This window comes from Cinclus cinclus, chromosome 21 (assembly GCF_963662255.1).
Source record: "Cinclus cinclus chromosome 21, bCinCin1.1, whole genome shotgun sequence".
Classification (NCBI taxonomy): Eukaryota; Metazoa; Chordata; class Aves; order Passeriformes; family Cinclidae; genus Cinclus; species Cinclus cinclus.
The window spans coordinates 9921777-9944237 of NC_085066.1; the positions used below are offsets into that span (position 1 = coordinate 9921777).

At 46.5% G+C, this 22461-nt stretch overlaps 1 protein-coding gene across 1 annotated transcript in view; it reads right to left on the bottom strand.

The window, feature by feature from the left end:
* HDAC4 (histone deacetylase 4) overlaps nt 1-22461 on the bottom strand; it is a 172703-nt gene that overhangs the window by 83748 nt on the left and 66494 nt on the right. The window contains exon 3 of the mRNA XM_062506782.1: nt 20071-20142. Within this exon, the coding sequence (XP_062362766.1) occupies nt 20071-20142 (72 nt within the window). The remainder of the gene's footprint in view (nt 1-20070; nt 20143-22461) is intronic.

Genomic DNA, 22461 nt, shown 5'->3' on the forward strand with positions numbered 1-22461 from the left:
TTCAGGGCTCCGGCACAGGCTGCGTCATTCCTGAGTCTTGACTATTTCAGGCTCCAAAAAAACCCCTCTTTGCCCCGGGGGGAGCTGCTGACCCACAGAGCCCTGCCGAGCCCCAGCCAGTCCTCCCTGCTCCAAGGACTCAGCCCCACAACAAAAACCCGCCTGTGTTCCAGGGGGTGCTTGATGGGACACTCAAAAATCGCTTTTTTAGGTCCTGCTTCGAGAATGCACGAGCACAATTGGTGTCATGATGTGAGCCAAGGCACAAAGACCACATTCAGGGCTGGTATGAGAAATGCCAAAGCCATGAATTAGGAGACAAGATCCTGATTATGAATAATAAACTATCTCACGGTCTCTCCCTGCCTTTTTTTTCTTCCCTGTAGGAATAGAAAAAATTAATCTTTAATTTTCTTTCCTCCCCACCCTTGGCATATAGGGAACTATTTTCTCCCTGTGGTCAAGTTAGCCTGATTTTGATTCCATGGTCATGTTACGATGATTTTTATACTAAGTTAGAACCACTCTGCTGGTGTTTCCCTTCCCAAATAAATAAAACACGGCTGTACATCAAAGCCTGATTGCATGCTGCACGTTAATTAAGACCTAAAGCACTTTAGTGCCCCTCGGTTGCTGATGGAGATTGGAAATTTGACATATCGCAGCTCGTCCGTAACCCACTGTGGGGAATTACCCAAAACACAGGGAAATGAAGTGACAATCCCTGACCTGAAGGCAAAGTGCATGTCCTACCAAAAAAATGCATGTCCTACAAAAAGTGTTTAATCATGGAATCACAGGATGGATTGGCTTGGGAGGGATCTTAAAACCCATCCAGTGCCACCCCTGCCATGGGCAGGGACACCTTCCCCTGTCCCAGGCTGCTCCAAGCCCCAGTGTCCAACCTGGCCTTGGACACTTCCAGGGATCCAGGGGCAGCCACAGCTTCTCTGGGCACCCTGTGCCAGGGCCTGCCCACCCTCCCAGGGAACAATTCCTTCCCAATATCTCATCCAGCCCTGCCCTCTGGCAGTGGGAAGCCATTCCCTGTGTCCTGTCCCTCCATGCTTTGTCCCCAGTCCTTCTCCAGCCCTCCTGGAGCCCCCTTTAGGCACTGGAAGTGACTCGGAGCTCTCCATGGAGCCTTCTCCTCTCCAGGTGAGCATCCCCAGCTCTCCCAGCCTGGCTCCACTGGAAAAATAAAATCATTTCTCACAAAGTCTGTGGATAAGACATTATCAGGGAAGTTTGTATGTGTAGTTTCTCCCAGACTCCAAAATTGGAAAATACCTTTTCCCTCAGTCCCAAGTGCTTTGGAAGGGATTAGGCAAAGGTGACACTAAACCTGTGAATACACTTTTCCATAAAACTAACAGTAATAACTGAATTTTCTTCCCCTTCTCTGATATAGTATTTTCATGCTGGTCTTTAAAGGATGGAAATACAGGTTTGAGCCCTGAAAACACACTAAAATGTTTAACCAGAAATTCAGTATGAGAGGCACCAAACGGGTATTTAAATTCAAACCTTGTTTCAGCATAATCTTTACTTAAGGTTAATTTAAAAAGTATTCACAGAATCCCAGAACCACAGAGGGGTTTTGTTGGAAGGGACCTTGAAGACCATTATATCCCAGCCCCCTGCCACGGGCAGGGACACTTTCCCCTAGACATCAAACTGGAGGTTTTTTTATCAAATGCTGTTGTCAAAATCACGCTTTCCTTTTTTTTCTCCCCTTGTTCTTCTATTTTTTTTTTAATTTAAATTTTAGCAGCACAGAAAACTGCCTCTCATATTTGAAATCCAACATCACCGTCAAAGGGAAAGTGCAGGAAATGCTTTCCCTGAGCTTTCCCTCCCTCTGGCACAGAGCGAGTACCACTGAACACAAACAGCTCCCTCCCTGCTCCTCTTTCTTCAACAATTCCCTTTGGAGAAGGGAAAGAAATCCCATCAACCTCCCCAGATCTGCTGCAAAACCCTGGAGATGAGAGTCTGGTCAAGGTTGGAGGAAGAAAGCAGCTCCCACTCCAGGACTCATCCCACCTGCCCATGACAGAGCAAAGCCTGGGAGATTCCCAAAATCCCAAAATGAGAGCATTCCAGCCTCTTCCAGTGACTCTCCAGCCCCTGGTGCCCTCTCAAATTGCGGCCCACCAGGAATGAGATGTTCCTTGGGCCAGCTCTGGTTGATCCTCTCCAGCCAGGGCTTTCCAGAGCCCATGGATTCAGCTTCTCCCCTTCTCCCACCCTTTCTGGCCCGGGGTTTATTCCCAGCTAATGAGTTTGCTTTTTAATTACTGCTGTGCCAGCCGTGCCCTCGGGCCAGGCTCTGCCAAGAGCACCATGTCACCCTTTGGGCACCCACAAGAAGCAAACACAAAGCCAGAGGATGTGCTCAGTATCCTAAACTCCTGGCTGCTGCTGTTGGATCAACCTGAACCCCCCAGCGGGATGCTGAGGAAGTGTGTGCGTGGATCTCCCCCTTTCACCAGTACTTCCAGCTCTTTCATCCCCCCCATTCAAGCAAAAGAATCTATTCCCTGACTTTATTCCTCAGGGCTATCCTTCGTGTCCAGCAACAGTTTGGGACTTTTAAGTAATTCCCTATGTTTTGAAAGTCATTTAAACACCAAGATGCTGCTGGCAGGAATGCCTGGGGCATGTGAGGAGCAGGACACTGGCTCTGAATCCTCAGAACACGGTTCCTATAACCCATCACCCCAGTTTTCCTTCAGAATCAGCCTGGAAAAGGAGGCGAGCAGCTACTGCTGACTTCGAGCACAGCCAAGGGAGCACTTGAGGTGGTTTATTCTGGAAGGAAGATGTGTGTCAGTCGAGCATCACTGGATTACTGTGAATTATATCCATCCCCCTCCCGGCAGTGGCTGGAGCGCTGGGATCCCCTCTGCCACCTGGCCAGCCCAGGGAACCTTTTCCAGCAGGGCTCCCACTCCCCAAATTGCTAGAACTCCCCGAAACACTGCGAGACGGTGAGATCAGAGCTATAAATAGCACCGAGCTACTGCAGTATCTGACTGCAGTGCCGGGATAAATGCAGCGGGTTTTGAGGGGAAGTGGAGCAAAGCACAGCACAGCACCCACGGAGCTGGTTCCATCTCCAACACGGTGCATGTCCCACACAGAAGGAGAAATTAATAGAAGAGGGGGGAAACAACACATTACCAGCTTCTCTCAATTCTGAATTTTTGTTCTCTGGACAAGATTGTGCCAAGTCAGACTAGAGGAACCCTAAACTTGTCCAAGAGGGGGTGGTGGGAGCAGGTGACAGCAGGGCAGCTCCCAGGACACATTCCGAGTATCATGTGGGGGCAGGATGAAGGCACAGTCCTGCTCCTCCATGGATCCATACCTAAACTAAAGAACTATCACAGATTTATGGAATGGCCTGGGTTGGAAGGAGCCTGAAAGATCATCTGATTCCAGACCCCTGCTGGGTGGGACAGCAGGAGCAAACAGTTACTTCTGTTTCTCTCAATTCTGTTATCCCATTTCCAAGGACCCAGAGATCCCAGGGAGAGTACTTTGGGCTGGAATTAGCCACCAAGCTTGAGCATCACAGCCCAGCTGGAGCCAAAGGCACGTCTGCACCCTGAAGACCCTGGAAATGCTGGGACAGCCCAGGTGGGCGGCTGCAAAGGCAGCCTGGATCCTGTCTGGGAGCACAAGCCAGGAGTATACAGCAGCCGAGATTTCCTACGAGCTCCATGCACGCTGCGGCTTGTCGAGGGCTGGAGTCACTCCCTGCTCAGGAAACATTTCCTGCTCTGTGAATGGGAAGCAAAATTAATCATCCCATCAGCCATGGAAACACGTCGTGAGGCACCACTCAGCAGGCAACAGATGGAGCTTTAAATGTCACTCACTCATTCATCACAAGGAAACTTCTCCCTGGTTACTACCAAGACCTGCAGACATAATAAGGGCACAGAGATCCTGGACTTCTACACATCCAGCTTTCCTGATCCCAATTCCTCCCCTGAACAGACCTCACTAACATTTATTAGAAACCTACACAGAAATTGCATTCATCAAGATAAGGAAGCCAAAACTTGATGAGCAGACCACTTATCCTGTTGTCTCCATTTCATATTTAAAGCATTAAAAACCCACCAAGCTATGTCCACAACAGATATAAAACAACATTTTCCAGTGTTTGCAAGGAATCCCAGAATGGTTTGGGCCAGAAGAGATCTCCTTCTAGCCCCTCTCGCCTCAGAGCAAGACATCAGAGTTTGGAAAATTATAAACTCCCATAGATAAATATCCTGGGGTATTTCCTTAATGAGAATATGAAGAGCTCAAGGCCAGCACCAAATCCTTGATGGTACAGGTATCTCCAACAGAGATGTCTCCAACAGATGAGCCTGTGCAGGACAGAGCAGCTTCAAAGGGAGACACTCCAGTTTCTCCACCTCCTTTTCCATTATCCCACTTTATCTCCTTGCTGGTTTCATCAGTGACATCTCATACAAATGAGTGTGTCTGATGGAACCAGAGCTTTTTGTGAAATTAAAGATAATGGAATGAAAGGAGTCAGCTTGGACTATTCCTCATTTCAAACTTCACACAATTGTGGGAAACCTTTCCTTACACACTTTCCTTGCACGGACTAGATAAGCAAAGCCCAATTGAGTTTCCATTGAAAAAAAAACCCCATCTAAATAAATAATAAATCAGAAAACAACAAAAATAAATGTATAGCTCTTCTTGAAAGGCTCAGGAAGCTGTGGCTGCCCCTGCATCCCTGGAAGAGTCCAAAGCCATGCTGGACAGGGCTTGGAACAGCCTGGGACAGTGGAAGGTGCCCCTGCCCATGGCAGGGTGTGGGACGAGATGATGTTTAAAGTTCCTTCCAACCCAAATCATTCCGGATTCTGTGATTCCTGGGAATGCAATTTCACCTGCCTCTTTGCTTCAGTTATTACCCAGCACTTGAATGTCTTTGATCCATCTGTCTTGCTTTCAGAACAGGAAACTTCTCCCCTCAGCAGATCCCCAGGACAAAAAGCAGAGTTGAAGGAAGCCCAGCTGCACTTCTGTAGAGCCAAACCCATGTGGATTTCTCACATGCTTCTCTCTAATCTCACTCTGAGCTCCCTTCAAGGGAAAATGACACTTTGCAGAAGAGAATTAAGCATGGAAGAGATGGAGCAGGAGCCAGAAAGTCTCATCCTGAGACTACACATGAAAAAACTTCCCATGAGAAAAAAAAATAATCCACCTGGTTAGGTTAGCATGGGGGACTGGAAGGATTCCCAGGTGAAGGTGGGGTTAGACAAATACCTGGACATTCCCACTGCTCCTCTGGAGCTTTCCCTGGAGCTTTCCCTGGAGCCTCCCAAGGGGTGAGCTCTCCAATGGCAGGAATAAAGCCAGCTGATGAGCCAGAGGCACAGGATGGTTTGGGTTCTAAAGCCCATCCAGTACCACCCCTGCCATGGGCAGGGACACCTTCCCCTGTCCAAGGCTGCTCCAAGTCCCAATGCCCAACCTGGCCTTGGACACTGCCAGGGATCCAGGGGCAGCCACAGCTTCTCTGGGCACCCTGTGCCAGGGCCTGCCCACCCTCCCAGGGAATAATTCCTTCCCAATATTCCATCTAACTCTGCCCTCCCTCAGCATTAGGCCACCACCCAGTGTCAAAAGAGAAGATGAAAGAAAATTCTGTGGAACTACCTGCCCCACTGTCTTTCAAATAGCAAATAAACAGTTATTGCTAGCAAGAGAGTAAGCTCACTTCTGCCACCAGCCAAGGGACTCCAAGCTGTCCAACAAGCCCCAAAAGGTGCAACACCATCTCCTCCATCATGACAGAAATAAAGCAGCCAAAGGAGCAGCTGAACAGCAAATTGTAAGAGAAATGCTATTCCACAGCTCTCCAAAACTCATAGATTGCTGAAAGGCTGCAGTTTTGAGTAGAAATCTGGACCATGGTGGAAGAGAAGCCCATCCAAATGGGCAAGTAGCTTACAGCTTCCTGTAGCCTCCTCTGGAAGGGCTTTACTTCCAAATAATGGATATATTCAGGTTATCAGCTGTGTTAGGACCAGGATGCTACTTGTTGTCCATTCAATACAATGAAGGTGCACATTAAAAAAAAAAAAAAGTCTTTTAAGAAAGTGTCAAACACAGGCAGTTTCCTAGAGAAATTCAAGTACCCTCAACCCTTTCAAACCCCTGGACAGCACAGAGAAATGGCACTAATGCACCTTTTTATTCTGGGAGACCAGGCAGGGGTTGCCCTTCCTGGATGTACACACCAAAACACACACCTGAGCAAAGATTTCTCTTAAAAAAACAGACATTTTCCATTTTTTCCCCCCAGGACCCACCAGATGAAGTGAACACATTAAAACCCACATTCTAAAGGATAAGGGCAGATGTTCCCTGCTCTTTCATGCCAGCAGTGATCCATGCATGACAAGGATTCCCCACATCGTGGATGGCTATCCTCAAAGTGAGCTTTCTCTTGGCATTTATTCCCAAACCACTGACACCAGGTGGCCTTTCAGACATGGCACAAAAACTCAGTGCTGCTTCTGCTGAAAAGCTGCCCAGCCTGTAGCATTTTCCTTCAGCAGAACCAGCCAGGTGCTGCTCAGACAGAGCCAGAGCCATGCAGGGATCAGCTTGAAGGTGAGTTTTAACACAACATCACAACAGGGTAAATTCAGGTGTGGTTGTAAAGAGTTCTAGGTATTTCTTACAAGGAATTTCACTGGGACTCTCCATCTTTATCTACCCTGCTCTGGCAAGAGCCCACCTGCAGAGCTGCCTGAAGCTCTGGAACCCCCAGCAAAAGAAGGATGTGAAGCTGCTGGAACAAGTCCAGAGGGTTCCACGGGCTGGAGTCCCTCTGCTCTGGAGCCAGGCTGGGAGTAGCCAGGCATATTCAACTGGAGAGAAGAAGCCTCCAGAGAGAGCTCAGAGCCCATTCCAGAGCCTAAAGGGGCTCCCGGAGAGCTGGAGATGGACTGGGGACAAGGGATGGAGAGACAGGACACAGGGAATGGTTTCCACTGCCAGAGGGCAGGGATGGATGGGATATTGGGAAGGAATTGTTCCCTGGGAGGGTGGGCAGGCCCTGGCACAGGGTGCCCAGAGAAGCTGTGGCTGCCCCTGGATCCCTGGCAGTGTCCAAGGCCAGGTTGGACATTGGGACTTGGAGCAGCCTTGGACAGGGGAAGGTGTCCCTGCCCATGGCAGGGGTGGTACTGGATGAGCTTTAAGGTCTTTCCAACTCAAATCATTCTGGAATTCTCTGAATGCTGTTTTTCAGCTAATTTCAAACTTGCCTTCCTAAGGAACAAACACCTCTTATGAATGAACAAAGAGAACAGATCAATTTTGTCCCTGCAAGCTTCTAGATTTAAACCTCCCATTTTTTTTATTAAGAGCTCTGAGCTGGGTGGTCACCTGCTGAGCATGGCAAGCAGCTTCCCAAACCATAGTAAACCTACACTGCACCTACTACAACCCCAGCAAGAGGGAAGTGAGTCCTCCCTCAGAAATCCTGAGAAATTCTGGATTATCTTGCTTAAAAATGCCACTTGGGCTGCAAAACTTGGATTTCATACAGGGTTTAGGGATTCTGGTAAATTAAATGGTGGCTTCCTCTTTCAGTGGGAGGCTACAACTCTGCTCCAACTACGTTCAGGCACAAAACTTCCCTGCCATGGAGCTGACTGCAGCCTGATCTTTCCACAAAAAGCAAGAGGATGCTGTGAGAAGGCCAAAGGTGAGAGATATAAAATATCAATGTAAGGATGGAGCTCCTATACATACCCAAAATAACGGTGACTCACTTTTCAGAGCACTGGGAAAAGATAATAGACTCAGGGAAGGAGCTGAAGAGGGTTCAGGGATTTGGCCAAGTGAGGCTCAGGAGGACACCGTAGACAAAAGGCACTTGGGAAGTTGGGAGAAAGAGATAAAAAGGGCATCCAGGCAGCAGCTGAGGAACAGTTGCAAAAGGCAAGCTGAAGTGGAAGGCTTTTAAGAGCAAGTCTAAGGAGGTTAAATCTGATTCAGTGGTGTCTGGAGGCAAGCAGAGATGGCAGTGGCTTATCTGCTGCCTCCCTGAAGCACTACACACCCTGGGTATTAGCAATAAATTATGGAAATGGGATATGCAGGTTCACTTCAACATTCCTGGCCAAAGCATCCTGTAAAGAAGCTCCAAAGAATATAGATTATCACTACCAGAACCTTCTTTAGGTAACACTCCTGCTTGATACCAATACACAGCTAATCCCTTCACTGAGAAAACCACACCTTACATTAACTGTATTTGATTTTCAGGCCACTCTAACGAAGCTTGCAGGGTCACCCCTCAAGTTTAGGAGCCTATTCCTCCAAAAGATTACAGAAACAAGTCATCCTTCCAGGGAAAGCCAGACCAGCCGAAACACTAACAGAACAGAAGAGTGTGAGTGAAAACACTGCCCAGAGCAGCTGTGGCTGTCCCATACCTGGCATTGTCCAAGGTTGGATGGGATTTGTCCCACGGGCAGGGAACACCTTGCACTAGCCCAGGTTGCTGTATCCATATTTTTTATGTGAATCTCAAACTATGCATCTCTCAATGTTCCAGAAGCCCACGGGATGTGACACCTATGAAAGCTCCTCTGCTCTCCCAGCCGATCAGTCCAAGGAGCCAGCACAGGGAAAAGCATTTCCAAAATGCCATTATTACAGGTTTTTTTTTTGCATATAGATAGGTCTGCAAAGAGATGGATTCCTGTGTCAGAGCACCCCTCCTAACGAGGGAGATAATGAGCCAAACTCGAGTGCTCAGTGTTTCCATCCCGAAATAAAGCTGCCTTAAATCAAGCAGCCTAATCCTCCTGTGGTTCTGCCTGTTTCCTTCTCCATGTTTCCACTTCACAGCCCATTTACCTCAAGTCTGCTTCGGTCAGGGCAGCTCAGGGCCTTGAACTGCAGAGCCCTGCTTTGGCCAGGACTGTGAAACTTGCAAGTGTGAGACTTGCAGTGTGTTGGCTATTTGAGATTTTTGTGGCATGGTAGTTGGATAAAGCTAAATAATACAAAGGAACTTCTTGTAAAAAGACTGGATGTGGCACTCGGTGCCACGGTATAGTGGAGGTGTTAGGGCATGGGTTGGACTCGATGATCTTGAAGGTCTCTTCCCACCTTGATGATTGGCGATTCTGTGAACTGTATGCACTCCCTTCCATAAACTGTAAATAGCACCAGCTCCTGGCCACGGATCCCAAGCCCTGGAGGTTTCATAAGGACTTCACAGTCCATCCATGAGGTGCTCGGGGTCCAGAAATGATGCCTGATAAATGAGGGAGCCATCAAAAGTGCAGGAGCTGGACACCGAGGGGCTGGAGCGTGGCCAGGGCTAGGAACGGAGCTGGAGAAGGGGCTAGAGAATTCCTGAGGGAGCTGGAAAGGGGCTCAGCCTGGAGAAAAGGAGGCTCAGGGGGGCCCTTGTGACTGCACAACTCCCTGACAGGAGGGACTAGCCAGGGGGATCAGGCTCTGCTGCCAGGGAACAGGGACAGGAGGAGAGGGAACTGCCTCAGGCTGGGCCAGGGGGGGAATTAGGAGAACTTTCTTCCCTGAAATGGTGCTCAGGCTTTAGAATGGGCTGCCCAGAGCAGTGGAGGAGCCACCATCCATGGAAGTGTTCAAAAGCCATGTGGATGTGGCACCTGGGACATGGTTTAGTGGTGGCAGTGCTAGGGAAGAAGCTGGACTCAGGAGGTCTTTTCCAGTTTTAGTGATTCCATGATTCTGTCCTATGGATCCATGGATGGACTAGTAGAAATGGTCTATTAGGATGGATCCATGAGGGACTAATAGAAAGGAAGTTGGGCTAATTTTCAGAGGAAAATAACATAAACTGTCCAGACCAGTGCTGTTGGCCAAAGACACTGAGACGTTCACATCAGCAGAGGCAGTTTTAGATAATAACCTGATTTACAGATCCAACAGAACCAGACAAATCTGAGCAAACCAAGTCCCAAGGAGGAAGAAACAAGAGGCTGAAGCATGTAACAGTCAGTTTGATCACCAGCGTGTTTTTAGAGGATGCAAAATTCATTCCTGACCTTACTCAAACTTTGACTTCCCCATACAACCATCACTCTGTCAAAAACACCATCTCAGTATTTTTAGGTGACAGTACATTTGTTTGTACTGTACATTTCTGGCGAGAAAATTTGCTGTGTTTTGTAGGTCACTTGGTTTTACCATCTGCCTTGATTTCTGCTCAAAGAAATGTTGTTTCTGAAATCCTCGCTGCTGCACACAAGCTGGGAGATGTTGGAACCAGCAGCAGCTTGGTTTTGTATCATCCCAGTGGAAATACAGAATACTCCTGGATAATGAGAAAAGAGCTCAGCAAAAGCTTGGGCGTGGTCAGTGGGGAGCCATTCCTCCTTGTCCTGTCACTCAGTGTCCTTGTAAAGAGTCCCTCTCCAGCTCTCCTGCAGGCCCTAAAGTTTAGCAACATTCTACAATGACCTTAATAAAAAAACAAAAAAGATATAAAGCTTATTAGCAAATGAAACACGAGGTGGGTGAGATCCTTCACTGCAAGGCCTCTCCTCCCACTGCTGGACCATCTCAGCTGCCTGAAGGAGCTTTACTGACAGCCACAAAATAAAGCACCGTGACAACTAGCTGATCCTTGGGAAAGCACATACAAAATTATTCCATCAGGTCTTGGAATTCCATAGCGGATTTGTCCTTGTTTTGACCATAATCTCACAAGTGATGCCAGCAACAAACCCATCTGGTGTGTGTAAGACTAAATATCTGCTGCTCTTGGAGCTCAGCATCTCAAAATTAGCACTTGTGCCGAGATCTGGTTTGCAGTGGCTTAAAGAACAAACAAGTTCAGCTTCCTCTAAAATGCTGCACTCCTTCAGGCTGCTTTGCCCAGGGAGTCTAAATGGTTGACAGGTAATGGAGAACCTGGAGTGATGGGCTGCAAAGAATCATGGAGTGGTTTGGGTTGGAAAGGAATGTCCTCAGTACCTGCCATATCCACCGAGAGATGCACAGCTCAGGATTTCTGATGTAAAGCAGCATTTGGGTAGAAACCAGCAGTTAATATTTAATTCCAAGGTGTAAATAGCACCCTGAATTATGTAACAGCTCCTCAGAAACTGAAATTCTCATCCTGTGCAAGAAGTTCTTTTATGGAATAAAGATTAAACCGCATTCTGAACTGCACAAAAGCTTAATATCTACCATGTTCCAGGACTGTCTGAAACCCCTGTTAAAGCTGCTTTGAAAGGACTAGAATTTGTCTTCATATTATGGTGATTTTTAAATCACCTGTAATTCTCATCTGTCAGTTGCCTCATGCACCTCACTTAAAAAGTAATTTTTCTCCTGTGGAACAGAACTGTGGTGCAGCTCCTGCACCAGCATCCTGACCAGCAGCAGTGACTTTGTTAGAACACATAAACAAATCTCTGCACTGAAGCCCAAATTATTTCAATATAATAATGCTAAAGAAATAATCCAATTTAAAAACAAAGCAACAAGGAAAAGCATACACTGCTAAGCATGGGAGAAACATGCTTTTTGCATGTTTCCTTTTGCTTGGCAAAAGTCCATGAATATTTGAGCATATGAGTATTTACAAGCTGCAGGAACTTGGTGGGGTTGGGTGATGTACAGAGACAAGTTGCCAAGTAACTGCATTTTCTGCTTCTTTGCTGCAATGAGCCTTTTCCAACCCAGCAAACAGCAGCACAACTCTAAAGCTTCCCCCTCTGTGGGGAGGAACACAATTTCTGCTGACACTAAATAAAAAACAGAGACTATCCAACAAATATGGGGGGTTTGGAATCTGAGTAAACCCCACATTATTGACCCTGACAGTGTACAGCTGGCACCTCTGAACAAATATTTGGGAAATATTTGGGAAAGGGAGGGGGGAACAGTGTCTCAAATTACTGAAATGCCTTTCAGAGTGGATTATTTTACTTCTTTTACTTATTTTTGTAGTAACAGCCTTTCCTTCTCCATTTTCCACAGTGTTATCTCCTAACCCAACAGGCTTTGAACTCCTGAGGCTTTAGAGACTTTGTCACAGGAACAACCAGGGATGGGGGAGAGGGATCTGAGTATTGCTGAGCACTAATTCAAGACATGATAAATCCCTGGGACAGGGATTGTACAGGCATAATACAAAGAGTATATACAAATCCCTGTATTGGGGATTTACATGCAGCGTGAAAGGAATCTTATTTTTTCCGTCTGTAAAATGTTTTATACCTCCAAACACGGTACCAAATGTCTGATACTGTGGTTAGGGGTACTTCTTTGGTAATATTCCAGTTGTACTTTGCCAGTATAACATTTGGTCAAAGGTGTTTCACACCAGGAAAAGCTGGCAGCTTTTCAGACCCCACAGACTACCAAAGGCAGGACAGGAAGAAAAGGAGCCTTTCCCTCTGGAATACCTGAGCTGGCTTTTAAGCCCAAAACACGATTTAATTATTAAATACCAACCCCCCCCCCACACACACACAGTTCCAGTGGAGTGGCCACCTGGGCACCATGGTCTGGCTGAGTTCCAGGGACAGAGCTGAGAACTGCTCCCACGATCCTGCTCCCTCTGTAAAGTCATTAAGCGGAAAGAGGGGCAGGGTTAGATGGGATATTGGGAAGGAATTCTTCCCTGGGAGGGTGGAGAGGGGCTGGGATGGAATTTCCAGAGAAACTCTGGCTGCCTCTGGATCCCTGGCAGTGTCCCAAGCCAGGCTGTACACTGGGGCTTGGAGCAGCCTGGGACAATGGAAGGTGTCCCTGCCCATAGCAGAGGTGGGATGTGATGAGCTTTGAGATGTCTCCCAACCCAAACCATCTTGGGATTCTGTGATCTCTGAGATGAGCTGAGCTTTGAGATCCCTCCCAACCCAAACCATCCTGGGATTCTGTGATCTCTGAGATCCCTCCCAGCCCAAACCATCCTGGGATTCTGTGTTCCTGGGACTCGGTGTGATTCTGAGTGTTTGGAGGTATCCAGTCCATGTGCTGCTGGACCCCAGGGCTAGCCAGCCACGTCTGTGAGGGGAACCTGCTCGAGTGCTGCAGCACATCATTGTGTGAAGGGAATTTCTACCACTCTTTTTGAGCTGAGTTTTACCTGAAAAACTCTGCTGCTCAGCTCAGTAAAACCCCTCTGATCCACCCTCGGCTGAGGCTGAAGCCACCCTAGGAAAGGTCCCATCCGAGTGACAGGCACAGCAGCTCCCAGCGTTACTGGGGACGGGCAGGAGCTGGCTGTGCTCGCCTCCCCCTCTCATTGTGTCACAAACACCTTCCCAAACCTGCTGCTGAGCTCCCCAGCTCGTCTCAGCCCCTGGTGCCAGCAGAAAATGAGCAGAAAATCCCACTGCTTGCCAGAGGAGGATTGCAGAAATGGAGGGACAAAACCCGACCTGTGTCTAGCCAGGTCCATCAGAGTCCTAGCCCTCATTCCCTGGGCAAACATCTCCAACCCTGCCCCATTAATATTGTTAAAAACACACTATTGCAACCACTTTGCCTGTTTTTTGAAAAAAATTGAAAAAACCTGTAGTAATTTACCTAATCTGAGGAACGATTTGCACACAGGCGGCAGGTGACTGTCCTCAGTGAAAATAAAAAGCCTCCCATACGTCACTTAAACAGGACAACTCAGGATCTTCAAGAGCTTCATTAATATCATCACAGTGTGACTGTCTACAAGCAGGATTATAAATGTGTCCAAAAAGGCAAGTTTTGGCCTAAATTTCACTGTTTGGTCATTCAGTACAACTTGGAGAAGTCTGGTAGTAGCTTGAGAGTTCCTCTCTCCAATGGAAAAGATCACTGCCTTTCAGCAGAAACTTTTTTTAAAAAAATTCAGTATACACAATTCACTGGTAAGAGCTGTGAGAGCTTTAAAAAGTACCTAGGAAAAGTATCATCAAAACATGCAGTACATTTATTCTGCATATTACAACTGCAGTTCCAAATCAGTGATTCCAAAGCCTTTCATTAGATCATACAAAACTTCAGGCCAGCTTATAATGAAATCTCTAATCAAATATGAATGAATCATCTGATATGACACAATTCCTTGAATGAGAAACAGATAGAAAAGTAGTGATGATTAAGTGGTTTAGATCACAAGATATCAGTTAAGCCAAAGGAAGAGATAGTTAATCACAGAATCATGGAATTGTCTGGGTTTGAAGGAACCTTAAAGTCCATCCTGTTCCACCTCCTGCCATGGGCAGAGACAACTTCCCCTATCCCAGGTTGCTTCAAGCCCTGTCCAACCTGGCTTGGAACACTTCCAGGGATGGGGAATCCAAAGCTTCCCTGGGCAACAAGGAAAGGTCTCTTTAATGAACCATCAGCAATCCCCCAGGGAAGCATCTGGAGACTGCTGCTGTATTTCAGGCATCACTGCACCAAACATCCACCTGATATTCCCTCCACTGCCCAAAGACAAAGCACAGCCAAATATAGCCCTGAAAATCAATATACACTGGGGGAGAGCCTCCAGGATGTTGATAAACACATGTTGTGCTAGAAGAGAAGTTCCCAAAATCCTGCGAACACAGGTGGCAGCTCCTTCCCCTTCAGTGATAAACTACCCTCACTTAATCTTGGCAGAAAGCACCCTGGGGAGCTCTGCAGTGCAGGGCACAGCCATGAAAAGGGCAGGCAAACAAAGGGAAGACAGCCCCTGGAAAGAGCAGGACATTCCATCCTCATCCTCCATCTAGTTCTCACATCCATCTGTCCATGGAAAAAAGGAATCCAGTACAGGATGTGCTGGACCACCACAGCCCCAGCATGAGCGTTACCTCGAAAGAATGAAGGGACTGAGAATTAAATAAAAGCAAAACAACAAAGATTTCACCCCGTTACCTCTTGGAAGCTGCAGACCCAAGTAAAACACCCAGGCTGCAAACACACATAGCCCCCAGGATCCCATCTGAGGCACACGGGATTTTCCCCCAACGAGGGCCTCAATCCATGATCAATTTTCATTAAACATTTATCACTTTTCATTCACCACACAGTACTGTTATTATTAGCAAAGCCAGAGGAACAAATTCCTGAATAACCATTCAAGGGAACCTTTCCAGGCCTGCTTGCATCCTGTCATCTCCTCCTTCCCTAAGTTTTCTTCACAAAGTTTTAGCATTCAAAGGCTCTTCCCTTCATCTCCTGCTTTTCTATAAATCAAAAGCACAAAACAACCTTTACTGTGGTAGGGAATCAGTGAGAATTCTTAGTTGTGAAAATAACACTTGGTGAAGAGTTAGGACTAAGAGAATCCAGTGAATTCTGGAGCTGATCAGTGTGAATTAATGAACTAAGCAAGGTGAGGGAAGAAGAAAGAAAACCAGCAAGTTGGGGCTTGCAGCAGGGCAAACTTTGCTGCCTTTCATCCAGGAAACCAGCACTGCATTCAAGAGCTTCACAATTAAGTGCTGCTTTCAGCTGTTAAAAGAGGGATAATCGTTAATAATTCATGCCAGCTCCTCCAATTGATAACCATTTCCTCATGGGTAAGAAAGGAGACAGATAAATCATGACAGATAAATACATTTTCTGAGACAAAAGACAACAAAGCAGAGTTGAGGAGCTGTGGGCTCCTGCTCTTCCAACCCATGGGGACTAGGATATTCACAGGATATTTACATTAACATTTACAATCCAGCATCACATCAGTTCAGGACTGCCCATTCCTGGAAGTGTCCAAGGCCAGGTTGGACAGGGCTTGGAGCAACCTGAGAGAGTGGAAGGTGTCCCTGCCCATGGGACAAGATGGGTTTTAAAGTCCTTTCCAACCCAAATCAGTCTGTGACTCTCTGATTCCCAGCTTGGCTAGAGGAGTGGTTTAATTCCATGTGGAACATGGATGCTGGAGTTGAGACAGAGGTGGGCAAAAAGCTCATCCCTCTTCCACACACCCCTGAACAGGTACAAAGTGCTGAAGCTGAGGTAGAAGGTCATTTAATTACCCCATGACGAACAAAATGTGAGTTTGGGGACAGCAGAGATTCCAGAAAAGAGATTCTGAAGCTTGAACTTCCTTGCTCCTCTGCAGGGAGCTGCCCAGACCCTCTAGATGTGGCGCTTCCCTCTCCTCTCCTGCATAGATAACCCCAAATTTACTGACTGCAAAGGGCTTTTCATAGAAGCACAGCAGTTCAGCAAACCCTCAGTGGAAATGGGGGAACTGGCTGAAGGGCTGTGCAGGGCTTTGATGGCTGAGGAATTGCTCTGAGGCTGGGCTCCAGGAGTGCCTCCAGCAGGTGTAACACTCCTTTTATTGTCACTGCATGGGCTACGGTTTGTCCATTCAGCTCAGGGCTGGAAATGAAAGACAAATATTAATAAATCATAAGTACTGCAGGACATACAACCTTGAGCTGATTTCAACTCCAGGCTTTCAGCTGCAGTTTCTCTGGTACCTTGGAATCATGGAATGGTTTGGGTGGGAAGGGACTCAAAAACCATCCACTGCCATGGGCAGGGACACCTTCCACTAGCCCAGGTGGTTCCAAGCCTCATCTCAGACACTTCCAGGGGCAGCAACAGCTTTTCTGGGAATCTTATCTTACACCAGATCATCTAAATGGTGGCAAAACTCACACCAAGGCTGACAAAAAGAGCTGTAGCTTTTCAACAACCTAATGAGAGGACAGGATTGAATCTGCTCAGCGTACAGTTGTGACATGAAAATTATTTTTTCCAGAACTCACTTTTGATGGTAATTTGGGGGGTTTGGATGGGTTTCTCCCCCATCCTGAGCTTCATGTACATAACCATATTATATACCAAGATATTTTTAACATTAAAGGAAAGCCTTTCTGAGGGGTAGCTACTTCTGGGGCACGACAAAACCTCATGCTGTCCCCTCACAGACTGGGATTAATCTCTGACTGCAAAACCAAAGGACAATATTAGTCCAGAGGCTTGTACAAACCATTTATTCCTACATACATCAACATCTCTTTTTTCTGCAAATGTGGAAGTGAGGGTGGATAATTAGATCTAGGAAGCAGAAGAAGCAGCAGGGAGCTGAAATCTCCCACTTCATGCTCTGTGTTGGAGAAGGGACTTCATCCCTTTCCAGTCTCTTTCCACTGGCAGGGACACTTCCACTATCCCAGGCTGCTCCAAGCCCCCGTGTCCAATCTGGCCTTGGACACTTCCAGGGATCCAGGGGCAGGCACAGCTTCTCTGGGCACCCTGTGCTGGGGCCTCCCCAGCCTCTGATTACTATATATTAAAAAAAAAAAAAAAAAAAAAATTAAGGGAAGCAAGGTTGCTCAACAAAGTTAATTTATTCCTTTCCCTCCCCCAGGCCAAAGGCGCAGCAATCCTCGGGAGCCTGAGGCAGAGCAGGCAGAGTTATCAAACTGATGATTATTGTACTCCTGAGCAAGATGTGGGCTGTGGGGGCTTTGTCTTGTTGTATTTCTGCGAGCACCTCAGAAATTCAGAAGTGACAATTACGGGTGATACTTCGTCGAAAAGGGAAAATGTTTCCCTTCCTCCAATTAATTCTTAATTTGTACAGAAAAGAAGACAGAAATAATTTTCACTGCCGATGACTGAACTCAGTCCTATTCAACCAAATTCACTCCTAAAAACCATTTCATAAAATTGCTGTAAATATTTCTTGGTATGAAGTTGAAATGCTCTGCAGGATAGATGATTTTTAGATTTTCTCAACAATTCACATCAGAGAAAAAGGGTCAAACCTCTCCCTCACTTGGTTCGTGGTGAAGCGAAAAACATTTTGGTTTCCTACAAGCACACCACAGAGATTTTATCTGAAATAGAAATTTTATCTGAATAGAAAAGCATAAAAGCTCATCGACCACTGAAATTTACTCAACCTTACCCTGACTAGGGCCAGAGAATGTTTTAAATAAAATACCCCAGGACATAATCAAGCTTTTTTTCTTCCTTATGCTGTTTCTTAACAGCATTATTTCAGTCATGCCTGGGACTTGGAACACCACCCAACAATCCCACACACAACTTGTTTTTCCAGAGCAATGCTTGGTTGTTACTTCACCTTTTTTCTCTCAGAAAGATCTGCAGCAAACTCCTAAGGACAAGAATGATAAAAAACAGACATGGCAATGCCTGAATGGGTTGTGGGACGGGATCTTCAAAGTTATTCCATTCCACACCTGCCATGAGCAGAGACACCTTCCACTATCCCAGGCTGCTCCAAGCCCCAGTGTCCAATCCAGCCTCGGACACTTCCATGGATCCAGGGGCAGCCACAGCTTCTCTGGGCACCCTGTGCCAGGGCTTGCCCACCCTCCCAGGAAACAATTCCTTCCCAAGATCCCATCTAAATCTACCCTTCCTCAGCTTAAAGCCATTCCCTGTGTCCTGTCCCTCCATCCCTTGGCCCCAGTCCTGCTCCAGATCTCCTGGAGCCCCTTTAGGCTCTGGCAGGGGCTCTGAGCTCTCCCTGGAGCCTTCTCTTCTTCAGGTGAGCACCCTCAGCTCTCCCAGCCTGAATTCCAATCCCACAGCTCAATTACTGGGAGAAACATCTCTCATCCCACCTACTTCACACCAGCACAGCTCCCCAGGGATCCCTACCTCACTGTTTTCCCAAAATCACACAGGTGAGCTATTAAAAATACTCAAAATGGAGTCCAAACAGCAAGAACTCCCTAAATCCTGAATGGCTCCATTAAACAGCCTCATTTCACCTCAGCCAGAACAGACTCTATCTAAAGTTCCCTAAGCTCTCAACCAGCACCAGTTTTTGGGCTGAAAAGGAAATATTAAACTTAACCAGCAAACAAAATCAATACCAAAATAAAGGGATAGAAGATTCAAACCTATCCCTTTCACAATCCTGGCCAATGATCCAGAGCCACAAAATCCAATCTGGCTGACAACTGAGGTGGGCAGTAAAACCTCTAAGTTGACCTGTGCTACCAGAATGATTTTAAAATGAGAATCCCTCTGAGGGTTAGGAAAATAGAACCTCCCTTACCTGATGGACATGTTTAGAAGCACACGGAGGGAAGAGGGATTTCTCAGAATCCAAAGCCATATGCCTGTGCCTGGTAAACAACCATCTCTTGCTTTTTCCTCCCCAGTGCAACAACTCTACCTCCTTGAAAAAGTTTCCTTCCCCAGATAGGCATTTCAGTCCACAAAAATCTAGGTTAGGTCACAGCCCACTTTTTCTCTCCCCCTCCCAGTGTACCAAAGTTGTTTTGAATAAACTTCATTTACATCTTTCCAACTGGCATTACCAGAAGTGCTCAGATCTTCTGCAAGATCTCATCCTTAATAGAAAAGAGCTTGAGGGCATTTTGGAAGGTAACAGAGAAGGGAAAGTTGGGGCTTTGGAAGATGTGAGCTGCTCCCTGCAGAGTAGGTAATGTTCACTATGTCCTATCACCCTTGGTATAAATATCTGCTTGTACCTGAAGAGAGAGAAGGGGCAAACCCAAAAGCCAGCAGCAGATTGTTTCCCACAGAATCCCAGGTACTGGGAGCAGAACTTTGGTTTTGATCACTTGCAGAGCTGCAGCCCTGAGCCCCAAGAGCTCTCCCAGCTTGGAGAGGAGCAGCCAGGATGAGGAGCAGGAGGACAAGCCCCAGGAGATGCCCTGGCAGGATCATTAGGAGAGGGAGAACAGCAAACAGCCCAGAGCCTGGCGTGACACACTTTGATCAACACAGCCTTGGCTCCCTGCTCCTTCTCCCTAATGAGAGCAACAGCTCCCAAACCTCTTTCTGGGATGGGAAAGGACTCACTCAGATGCTGCTTTGTTCTCCTGTCCTCTGCTTTCTAAGGCATCTCTCACCACGCTGGGCTCCCCTCAGCTGCCTTCAAGCAAGACTCCATTCCCAAATCCCACTCTCCCAGCCTGGGAAAGCAGAGGTGTGCAAGTCCTAACAGACTCTGCTCCAGCACTCTGCATTTGCATTCTGCTCTCCCACTTGCAAGGCAGAGCTGCAGAGTGCTTTCCTGCACCCCCCAGAACAGGAACCAGGGGTAACAGGACATTTCTTCCTTACCAGAGCTGGGCATGTGGTTCACTCGAGGTGGATTCAACAGCTCCACTGGCTGGTCTCTGCCAGAAAGCCCATCTGGAAAGAAGGGGGTGGGGGGGGGAAGAAAATAAAATCACATCAACACTTTGGGTAGCTGAGCTATTTTTAGCCATTCCAGGCAGAAAAACAAATCAGTAACCAATTATCGATGCAAAGCAGAAACACAAGTAGCACAAATCAATGGAAACGAGAACATTCCCAGGACAGCTGAAGCAGAAAACAAAGGAGGCTCTATCCCAAATTACACTCAGGGTTTCCTGGTCTTTAAGTCCACAACTGGTGCTGACCCCAGTCTGAGGAAATAGGCATGTCAGCTCACAAACCTTACCGGAGAACAACTAAAGTGCCATTCCTTCCTTGTTGGGAGAACAGAACCAAGACAGAGATGCAGCCCCACGGAGCAAAGTTGAGGAATGGCTGGAATATGCCAGGGAGATGTTAAGGAAAACTGACAAATCACTGCAGGAGATTAAAATGCAGAGACATGCATAACAAGCCCCATTTTGCATAAGTTTGGATTTCAGAAAGGCATTAAAAACATACTTTGAAAATGAGATGCACAAATCCATCTTGCTGAAGCAGTTCCCTATTTAAAATATTTCCAAGATTGTATCTTGCATCCAGGTAGAGTTAAACAGAACAACCAGTGTTGGAGACTGCCACACCTAAGTTTCTACTCACCCATTCCCCCCCAAGAAAAGACGAAGCAAAAAATGGTGAATTATGTTTTCAGTGTCATTATGAACCTCAGGATACAGAAAATTTATCACAAACCTATTTGTTCCATATTTGCCAGTCTGTCTCACTTCTCCCCTCCAACCCCTTTCTGCGCTGCAGCTCTGATAGGATCAAGCCAAACCCTGTCTGGAGACATCCAAGAAGCCACCCCATCTCTCTCAGGCAAAGGAACAGCGTTAGAAAAATGTTAAGATTTGTTTTCTTCTCCCTGCTTTCTCTGTTTTCCTGGAGAGAAAGCACAGCTGGGGACTTCGCCATGTCTTGCCTGAGTTCACCTCCAGTGACCATACCCAGATGGAAGGGGAAGAGCAAAACATCACTATTTTAAATATCATCGAGCCATCAGGTGCTCCAGAGCCAGTGGAGAGCACAGCCCAGGAAAATCACCAGTTCTCCTGGGGAGCAGCGTATTTTCAGCTTCTCTGCTGGGCAGCTTCAGACAAAGATGTTCCTTCACAGGAAAGAACCCATGGACAGAACAGAGCCCTGCAGCAGCACCCAGGTGTCCTGTGAGACAAACCTAGGTCAATTGACTTGTTTGATTCTAAGAAATAAAGTACATGAATTTTTCCACTCATAAAAAAAAAAAATCAAAAGAAAACAAAAAAGCTCCCAAAAAAGAAAAAACCCACAAGCCAATGCTTTGCAATCTTTGTTTCAAAATGAGTATTAGATTAATCACAGCAGAACATTTAGGAGCATCTTTTAAAGCACTAACAGCTGAAACACTTGAAGCAAAATCAAGCTATCCAAGACCAAGGTTCTGTTTTTGCTGTCCAAATAAAGATCAATAAAATGAAATTAAAAATAAAATAAAATATAAAATATAAAATATAAAACAAAAAAATAAAACTCTAGATCTCTGGAGTCCTCCCTCAGCACAAGGATGTGAAGCCACCGGAGCACTGCAAAGAGGTCAAGCCATGCAATTAGGGTTTGACTCCTCTCACAAGCCACAAACCCTGGTTTGAATACTGAGACAGCCCAGACAAGCTACAAAATATTCCCCAGCTCTCTGCTAGCCAAATTGGTCCTGAGCTACTAAACAGAACTGGCAAGAAAACATCCTCTCAGATTGGTTCTGTAAGAATCAGCCTGATGATTTCCCCAAAATTCTGAGACAAAGTGCTCTGTCCACCGAGTCTGGAGGGAAGCAGACACCAGCCTGGCTGATTCATGGTTCGAGTCAGGGAACATTCTGTGTAGCTTAATTTCCAGATGGGCATTTCTACTCATTAATTAACAAGATGAAGCCATAATTCATTGATGGAAACTTGAACACATTGTTTTTTATCTTAATCTGTTCCAAAGAGCTGTTTAAGTTATTCAGTAAATAGAGCCAGGACAGGTTTGGAAGTAGCTGAGCTTGCAGGTTTTAAAGACGTTGACAATAGGAAAACAAAGGCAAAATGTTTACAAGTTCAGTCCAGAATAAACCAGAAACATGACAGATAAAATCCATTTGAAAAGATGAAGCAGCAAAATGAACAATTTCACAGAACCAGAGAATTGTCAAGATTGGAAAAGGCCGCTGAAATCCATCAACTCCATCCAGGGCAAAACCAAACCAGATGAAGACAGGGAAATTCAACTTCACCATTCAGAAAGGACAATAAA